This window comes from Astyanax mexicanus, chromosome 9 (genome assembly GCF_023375975.1).
Source record: "Astyanax mexicanus isolate ESR-SI-001 chromosome 9, AstMex3_surface, whole genome shotgun sequence".
In the NCBI taxonomy this organism is placed as follows: Eukaryota; Metazoa; Chordata; class Actinopteri; order Characiformes; family Acestrorhamphidae; genus Astyanax; species Astyanax mexicanus.
The window spans coordinates 8,800,711-8,811,025 of NC_064416.1; the positions used below are offsets into that span (position 1 = coordinate 8,800,711).

General features: G+C 33.8%; 1 protein-coding gene across 1 annotated transcript; it reads left to right on the forward strand.

Annotated features, from left to right (window-relative positions):
• The first annotated feature begins 544 nt into the window (after positions 1 to 544).
• blvrb (biliverdin reductase B) lies at positions 545 to 9,707 on the forward strand. The gene is made up of 5 exons (XM_007251569.4): positions 545 to 791; positions 5,013 to 5,174; positions 6,150 to 6,239; positions 7,352 to 7,483; positions 9,263 to 9,707. The coding sequence occupies exons 1-5, from the start codon at positions 707 to 709 to the stop codon at positions 9,415 to 9,417; spliced, it is 624 nt and encodes a 207-aa protein (XP_007251631.1). The 5' UTR covers positions 545 to 706; the 3' UTR covers positions 9,418 to 9,707.
• Positions 9,708 to 10,315: the final 608 nt, after the last annotated feature.

Here is a 10,315-nt window from a genome sequence, read left to right on the forward strand (position 1 = left end):
ATTTATCTTTGAGGACAGAGCTGCACACTTGGTATTGGTCCTAATTTTTCATATAGTAAATAAATGAAATAAAGAGATAACGAAAACATTGAAGGAAAAGGTGTGCCCAAACTTTTGACTGGTACTGTATTATAAACTTCTGCTTGCTGCTTCTTTGTGCTATGTATATAATTGTTTTTTTTTTACTAATTTAATGTGCTTTATAACACTTTTTACTCATGTGTTTCACCGCTTATGAAATAAAATAAAAATAAATGTTTTTATTTCATGAAATAAAAAGATCAATGTGACATATAAAACACACGATTAAATATTTTATTTAATTTGATTTATTTTCTATATAGATTTTATAGTAGAATATCAAAGTCTTCTTTCTGTGCATTACAGACAGAAAACAACATTCAAACATTTGTTTCCATAACTGGAGATAAATCAGGTATGTAAGTTCGAATCAGTTGGGTTGTGAATCGGCTCTTGTGGTCTGGGGTGAAACAAACATCAGAAAAGAACCGATTCACAGAACGATTCATTCCTAAACTGAACAGCTGTACTGTATTTAAGTGAGGAAGCTCAGTGGTGAGCTTAAGAGGGGTCTACTGCGCTCGTGCAGAAGATAACACACATACACACGTACACACTTTTACACACTTTTACACACACTTTAACACACTTCTACGCACACACACACACACACACTCGCTGGAGCATGGCTGATGCGGTGAAGAACGTGGCGCTGTTCGGCTGTACGGGGATGACCGGAGCCGCGACCTTACCGATTGCAGCTGCTGCAGGTGAGACTGACTGAGCTGATACTGGGATCCAGGTCATACTGGGTCATACTGGGATAAATAGTGGCACTGTGATCACACGCATGCTAAAATTCTGCAGCTCTTAATGAATTTACTCATTACTTACTATTACAGAGTCATACTAAAGCCAAGTACTGGCTCAAACACCTATAATCGGGTACTGGGTATTCTAGGATATGGAGTCATACAAAAAAAGTCTAAAAAAAAAAAGTAAAATTAGCAATACAAGTTAAAATACAGGCAACTGCAATAAAGATTCATACTGTACTGGGATAAAAAATATAATAGCATTAATAATATGCTACAATTATAAAGGGTTTCGTTATTGGGATATTGAGTCATACTGGTCTTAAAATTATATTATTAACAATAAAAGTTATTTCTGTATAAAAAAAACAGATAAATGACTGGTCAGAATATAGTTAAAATACAGGCAACTGCAATAAAAGTTCATACTGGATGATGGAAAAAGTTATAATAGCATTAATAAGATGCTAGCTTAAAAAAAGTTTTCTTATTGGGATATGGAGTCATACTGCTAAAAGCTAGCATAAAAATAGTTATATCTGTATAAAAAAATACTGGTATATAGTTTAAAAAACTGGTCAGAATATAGTTATAAATGTTTTATTTATATATATATGTGTGTATATATATATATGTGTGTGTATATATATATATATATATATATATATATATATATATATATATATATATATATATATATATATATATGCAAAAAACTTCTGTTATATAGTTATACTGTTCTAAAGTACCAACTACATGCAACTACAATAAAGATTCATAATGAATGGTAGGGATCATACTAGAAAAAAGAGTTTATCATAGAATTATGCTAGAATATTAAAATATATTGGGATGCAAAAACTACTGTTATACAGTTAAAGTGCCGGTCTAAATGTTGTTAAAATTCAGGCAACTGCATTAAGGATTCATAATGGATAAAGAATTATACTGGGACAAAATATGTCATACTAGCTTAGAAATATGCTAGCATAAAAAAAAGTTATGTCTGTCTTTACAAAAACATTTTCTGGGAAAAAATCGCATTATTACAGAGATAAACAAATGTGTATAGTTAAAGTACCAGTCACAATGTTGTAAAATAGAGGCAACTGGGCAAAAATGATTCTCACTGTATAAATAATCATACTGTATAAAAAATCATACTGGGACAAAAATCATATTAGCATAGAAATATTAAAGCATTAAAAGTATTATTAGGCTAACATTACTGGGAAAATAATGATTCACAATGGATATCGTACTTGAAAAAAGTCAAATTAGCTTAAAATTAAATAGAAATTAAATAACACAAAAATGGAAATCAGAATACAGCTGAGGGAAATGCATAAAGGATTCATACTGTGATAAAGAATCATACTGTGGGTAGAGTTAAACTACCAGTCAGAATTAAGTTACAGTACAAGGAACTGAAGTAAAGATTCATACTGGTTGTGCATTATGAAGTTGAAATACAGGAAAGCATACTGGGTCGTATTCCAAAACAACATCCTAGAAAGTTACATTGAGATAAAACAATACAAAAAACAACAATACAGTTAAGCAACTCCATGAAATCAAAATGACCAATTAAAATGTACTTAAAATACTCGGATTCACACTGGATTTAAGTTATAAAACATTACTATTTGATGGAGAATCATGATACATTATGATAGGCTAAAAATAATTCTGGAATAAAGACACATGCTTTAACATACTTTAAAACAATACTGAACACTATTTGCATTATGAGTCATACTGGACTAAATGAACAGCAGTGAATAGAGCTCTAATATTGGGATAAGAAATAATAGTCTATATACATAGTGCTGGAGATATAGCCTTTTCGTAACCACAGCAGCAGAATTCATAATAAATAACCTCTGATGGCAGCTGAGTCTTTGGGGAGGTTACTGGGGTTAGAGATGATGATGTTATTATAAATCACTGGGGTGATATTATAAAACATTAACTTTGCTTTATAGATTATTAGTGGGGATAAGTTATTTATTTATATAAAGTTTAATGAGTATTTTATACTAGATACAATAGTTTTAGCTTTACAGAGTCTCAGTTCTCTTAAAGGAATGAAGACTGTGAGTTTCTTTATTATGAAATAGAAGCTAATTTTAGTGAAGCTGCTGAAGAGTCAGAATTGATTTCCCTCTTTTTTCACATGGTGAATGATTTCCCTCATCATGAGATGGTTGTAAAAGTGCTGAGTCACGCAGAGGTCAGGCTTTCTGTCCAGTCATGGTGCACAGGAGGGCAATGCTGAGTCACAGATAGCAATATAACGTTCAATTCCTGCTTTATCTGCCTGATCCAGAGAGGGCGTCTCTGTCTGTAGGTCAGTCTGTAGCACAGTTTGTAGTGAAGTCTGCAGCTGAGGAAAGCCTGCCTTTCTAAGCCACTATTTAAAGCAATTTTGAGGATGCACTGAATGTATCCTTATTTTTTTACTATTTAATTTTTTTTACTATTTCATGTGTTTTTTTTATTGTATTTAGATTTTCCTCTTATTTAAATATGTACTTTAATCATTATAATAAATGTATTTATTTAAAAAATCTTTTCATCTTATGGTTATTAATTCTAATTCATTTATTATTTTATGTTTTATGTTTTCAATCCCTGTTGAATTGTAAATTCTCAGCTGCATTGAAAATGACTGTCACTCTCAATGTATTTTATTGATGTATATAAATGTATATATACATTTTAATCACAAGTGATGTAAGTATTGCATATATCATATTGCTTGCAATATCACAAACGTTGTTCAAACAATAAAAAAATACATATCTTGATGATAATTTTACTTTTAAATACAGTTTTACTTTTAACAGTTTGTTTGCGGTTCATATGCATGTACTATATAATATATAGCACTTTAGTTTTGTGGTAGATTTTTGTTTTTCCATTTAAAATTTTGTTTTATTATTATTATTATTATTATTATTATTATTATTATTATTATTATTATTATTATTATTTTATACAAAATTAGGATCTTAATAAGTCCCTGTTCACAATTGTTTTGCCACATCTCCAACAATATTTTTATCACAAAAATACTGTAATATTATTTTACAGCCATATCGCCCACCCCTAGTATAAAGTTATTAACTAGTTTAGAAATGTTTTATTTAATATTTTACACTTTTTGTGATATTACATAATAAATTATGCAACAATAAATATACATTATGTAATTATACTATATTAAACTATATTTTGCTACTACATTAGCTTATTAATATTTTAGTGAGTTACTATAGCGAATGCTAATCAAGCAAGCATACATACTAGTGCTGTAGTACTAGTGATCGTAGTAAACACTTCAGGTTAAACACTCACACTTTTACCAGCCTTGTTACTGTTACATTTGTGTGACCAATAGGCTACTAATAAGTTTCTTCATAGGTCAGTTATTTCAAGGACCCTACCTCTGCTGCAGTCTGGACTTTAGAACATAGCTACTGAGTTACTGGACACTAAGTGTGTTAAATGGGGCATTGAGTAACCATGACTGCATGCAATTTGCCTGCATGCAAAATTTGATTTACTATTTAAATGTACCAGGATACTTTACATTAGGGGTGGAAATCACAGGGCATCTCATGATACAATATTACAATATTATTACGATAAAAATTATATAACAGTACTGTGGTTTTGTGATTTTGTGATACTCAATATATCACATGACGATGCTTTATGATACTGCACACCATCTGTATCATTTAAGAGAATAGAATACTCCTAAATAAGCAAATAGCAGGAATTATGGATTCACTGGTGTCAATTTCGCAGGATTTCAATCAGTATTTGTATCAATAATGTATTGCAAACAAAAACGTTATGATATATATTAATAACAATATTTTATCCCGCCCCTACTAAACATGTCTTCCTGGTGTTATGTGAAATGCTGATGATTTAGGGACTACTTTATTGCTGCACAACACCCTGCATGTGTCCCTCCACCAATTTAATAATATGTGGGTTTAAAACACATTTTAGACCCAAAATCTTATTTAAATTATGGTAAAACATTGTCTGCATTTTACCCAGAGAATAAAGCAGATTTGTTTTATTACATTTTCATTTACATTTAGTTTGATCTGTAAAAGGATCTATTGTTTTATTAGTTTTATTTGTATTTTGTTCCAGGCTATAATGTGACTGTGCTGGTGAGGGATCCGTCCAGACTGCCTGCCGACCACAAAGCCTCCAGAGTGGTGGTGGGAGACGTGCTGAATAAGGAGGACGTGAAGAAGACGCTGGAGGGTCAGGATGCGGTAATCATCATCCTGGGCACCAGGAACGACCTCAGTAAGTTAAGAGCAGAGACCTGTATGGAGCAGCACTTGCTTTATAATAAAATACAGAAAACCTGCTGAAGTGAATTTAAAGAATTATTTTTCAATTCTTGCATTTTGTTTCTTTACTAAAGGTATACTTTTTAATTAACTAAAAGTTGGCAGAATTATTTTTTATACTATAAGGAGTAAATGAATTTGTGAACTGGATAGTAAACATCTTAATTCAAATCCTAAACCAATAATATTAACAAAATATATTAATATCTGTTTTCAAAACAACAAACAAACAAATTGAGCCTGCAATAAGTATTCTTTTTTAAATACTGACACAATAAAAAGCCCATATCTTAATAATAGCAATATTTTTTATTTTTATTTTTTATGTTTTTTTAGGTACTTTTGGTACATTTACCTGTGGATTTTCACTATTTAGGCATGCACTATATATACAGCACTTTATTTATGTTATATTTTTGTTGTTTTTATTTATTTTATTTATTATTTATGTCATTATTTTATTTTAATTAAATTATTATTATTTTACACAAAATCAGGGACATTATAAATTCCTTTTTACTAAATATTTTTGTCATATTGCCAAGAATATTATTATTTTGGAAAATACCCTAAAATATATATGGATATTATTTTGGATATTATTTTAGGGCCATAATGCATACCCTTAATTTGAAGTTAAGTAAGCAAATTGATATATAGAGTTTAAAGATGTTTTATTTAATATGTTACATTTTCTGCAGTAATACATAAAGCATAGTGCAATAATAATTCTAGATTATGTAATTATAAATATATTTCTACATGTAATTATACTACATAATGCTAATACTGGCATCAGGTGACCTATCCAGGGAATATTCCTGCATTGTGGCCAGTGATTCTGAGTAGCTCTAGGACCTGGGAACCCCTAGATTTCCTTTACTGCTTAATGTACGGAAAAATAACATTTGCATAATGCTGTCTGCAGGTCCCACTACCATGATGTCTGAGGGAACACGTAACATCCTGGAAGCCATGAAGGCCCGCGGCATCCGCAAGGTCATTGGCTGCATGTCTGGTACGAAATATACACCATTTATTACACAAAACTAAGCTTTATAACACAAATTACACATTTCACAACAATTAGCATAGTCTTATTTCACATTTTTAAACGTTTCGTTCAGTTCAAAAGTAGTACCTTCCTGTCTGCCACAACAGGTATTTATTTTTTACTTTTACTAAATAATTGGTTAGTGATTTCTTAGCGTGCATTTACACCTATTTTGGCAGTCTTAGGCAGAATATACTGAACCAGGGTCCGGTTTGTCTGCAGTGCGAAAGCACTTTTCAAAATAGTTGAGAGTTTCAAAACAATTACAGGAAGTTGAGGCAGACCATCATCAGCCCTTAAACAAAACAAGAAGAATAAAGAGCCCCTGTGTTGTGCCAAAATCCATTTTCCTTTACGTGCATGTACATTTTGCAGCACTACTGGTACAACAAATTGCGCAGGTGATTCTGTATCTACTGTAACTGTAGATTAATCTTTATTTATAAACATAATTTCAATGAATCTCAGGACAATCTGTTACACTTAATCTGCTGCTTGATGCACTTAAAAGGGAGTCAATTTTGGCAGAGATGCAGAATTCAGCACAACACCTGGAAAAGCAACTTGCCAAACTGACAATGTATAGGTGACTCCGCCCACCAAGGTTATGATGTCAGCAGGATTTAACATCCTGATGTAACTCTGCACAATGAATTTACTGCACTAGGATTGATCATTGATGAACATAATCGATCACTGACCATCTTTGGGGGTGTTATATCATATTGCAAATATATATATATATATATATATATATATATATGTATATATATATATATATATATATATATATATATATATATATATAAAATGTTGTTGCAAATGTATGTTAAAATATCATGATAATATTATAGGGCCATATCGTCTAGCCCTAGATGAGTGACAGGTGAAGTATAGTTGCTGACTGTAGGGGGAGCCCTGGAGTAATAAATAACAATTCTCACTTTATGATGCTTTAATTAGTCACTTGTATGAAAGGCACAATTGTAGTAAATTTGTTGTTTATTGATATTATTAACATTTCAATTATTATTAAAAATCTATTTTATGCTATTTCCCTCTCACTCCTCTATTAGCCTTCCTGCTGTGGGACAGGAGTAAGGTGCCCCCCCGCCTGGTTCCTGTTACTGAAGACCATGACCGGATGTACACAGTGCTGAAAGAGTCTGGCCTGGATTATGTGGCTGTAATGCCCCCTCACATCGCCGGTAACTACACTACAGTCGCAGACACGCCTAGTCGCAGACACGCCTAGTCGCAGACACGCCTAGTCGCAGACACGCCTAGTCGCAGACACGCCTAGTCACAGACACGCCTAGTCGCAGACGCGCAAACTCACAGACCCTCAGAGTCACAGACCATCACAGTCACAGACCATCACAGTCACAGACCCCTTAGTCACAGATCCTCACTCTCAAAGACCCTCAGAGTCACAGAAGCGCAAGGTCACAGATGCCCTCATTCACAGACCCTTAGTCACAGATGCGCAATGTCACAGATCCTCACTCTCACAGACCCGAACAGTCACAGGCTCTGAGTCACAGGCTCTGAGTCACAGGCTCTGAGTCACAGGCTCTGAGTCACAGGCTCTGAGTCACAGGCTCTGAGTCACAGGCTCTGAGTCACAGACCCACACGATCACAGACCCGAACAGTCACAGACCCGAACAGTCACAGACCCGAACAGTCACAGACCCGAACAGTCACAGACCCGAACAGTCACAGACCCGAACAGTCAGAGAGCCGCACAGTCAGAGAGCCGCACAGTCAGAGAGCCGCACAGTCAGAGAGCCGCACAGTCAAAGAGCCGCACAGTCAAAGAGCCGCACAGTCAAAGAGCCGCACAGTCAAAGAGCCGCACAGTCAAAGAGCCGCACAGTCACAGACCCCTTTGTCACAGACCCCTTTGTCACAGACCCCTTTGTCACAGACCCCTTTGTCACAGACCCTCACAGTCACAGACCCTCACAGTCACAGACCCTCACAGTCACAGGCTCTGAGTCACAGGCTCTGAGTCACAGGCTCTGAGTCACAGGCTCTGAGTCACAGGCTCTGAGTCACAGGCTCTGAGTCACAGGCTCTGAGTCACAGGCTCTGAGTCACAAGCCCTGAGTCACAGACCCTCACAGTCACAGACCCCCATTAACAGACCCCCATTAACAGACCCCCATTAACAGACCCTCATTAACAGACCCTCAATAACAGTCCCGCTCAGTCACAGGCCTGCCATCACAGGCTTGCAGTCACAGACCCACACAATCACAGACCTGCAACAATACCTGACAGTACCAACATACAGCAGCTCTGACTGAAAAAACGACTCTTATAAAGCACAACCAGCTCCCTCTTGTGGAGAATCCTGAGCAGTTCAATATTAGAATGATTGGGTAGAAGAATAGATACCACTTTTTACTCAGGTAAAAGTGTAAAAATACTACTTTCAAAACTACTTAAAGTATAAAAGTAAAAGTAATGTAAGGGGAAAAAATGCCATTAAGAACAAAAGCTTAGGCTGAAGCACAGAGTCCTATAGTGCACTACCCGTCCCACCACAAACCACAGTTTTCTAAATGCCTTAATGACTATAATGTTATATTAAAATGTTAATGTTGGTAAATGTAGGATGCACTAGACTACCTAGTGTTTTATATGCCCATTAAAATGAATGTATTTTAGTAGAATGTAAATATATATGCATTCTTAAATTAAAGACAATGCATAAAAAATGTACATGGGTATGACATTAAGAAAAATACATTAAATATAGAACTAAAACTAAATATCAGTTTTATTTAAATATAAAAATTCTAAAGCTAGATAAAGTGGAATAATTCAGATATTATTTAGAATAATTTTACTTTTTAAAACAATGTTTACAAAAACATTTATTGACTAATTTATTGAATTTTGTTATAAAAAATAGGGAAATTAACTTTAAAATCAGTTTGAAGCGAACTGTTTTATTAACCCTGGTGTCCTGCTTCACAGATAACCACCCTCTGACGGAGAAGTACACAGCGACTGAGAACATGCTGAAAGGAAGAGTCATTTCCAAACACGACCTCGGACACTTCTTCGTTAAGTGTCTGTCCACCTCAGAGTGGGATGGGAAGACGGTGGGCGTTTGTGGAGAGTACAGTTAAACGAACTGTACCAGCCAAGAGCTTTTTAATGAGATACTAACATATATACATCACCTCTAACCTTAAATCTTCATATCGTGCCCTTTTAACATTTACTCACATGAAGCTTTTGAACAGATCCAATCATATTTATCATGATCAATAATTTTTTATTTCACAAATAATCTCACAGTAGATTTTATATGCAAAGACATTTTGATAAAATAGAAACTTGTTACAATGTGCCTGCTTGTTCTGATAAAAAGGGAAATGTCTGTTAGTTGTACAATAAACATTTTTTTCCTATTAAACACATGTAAAAGTGGTCTTCATTTTTGTATAAAATACTCATGTATAATACATATGTTTTTTTCTCCCTAAATTAAATATTAATACCAAAGGAATAGTAGTAACTTAAATGTGTTAAACAAACTAGAATACTCCAACAAAATACTTATCTAATCTCTTACTCCGATGCGATTAACTTATAAAGATAGATATATAGATTAACTCACCTCAACATGCCTTTTGCAATCATTTAGTACTGTTACAAACTAACAGCGGGCAAGACATTGTTTTATACTTTTACCAGACATGGATATACTTTAGAGAATTTAGAGGAGAAATTAGTCCTTTTCTCTACATTTGTGAATAAAAGATTAAATAAAATAATGACATTAAAAATGAATGGGTTTCTATGGAGCAATTGAGCCAAACCATAGTTTGTAAATATTTGATCATTTTTTTACAGAAAAAAAAAATTACATTTTGAAAGCGTTTAACTCACTTTTATGTGCGTATTTATTTATTTATTTATTAATTCATAAATGTATTTATATGTGCATTTATTTATTTATTTACTAATATACTAATGAGTCAGTGGGGTAAACGGCATAACTCAACTGGGGGGGGGGAGCAG

Excerpts from the sequence above, each read along its gene's own strand:
- blvrb (XM_007251569.4), top strand. The coding sequence starts at position 707 with ATGGCTGATGCGGTGAAGAACGTGGCGCTGTTCGGCTGTACGGGGATG. Across the intron at positions 792-5,012 it reads ACCGATTGCAGCTGCTGCAG|GCTATAATGTGACTGTGCTG; the intron begins GTGAGACTGACT and ends ATTTTGTTCCAG. Across the intron at positions 7,484-9,262 it reads AATGCCCCCTCACATCGCCG|ATAACCACCCTCTGACGGAG; the intron begins GTAACTACACTA and ends CCTGCTTCACAG.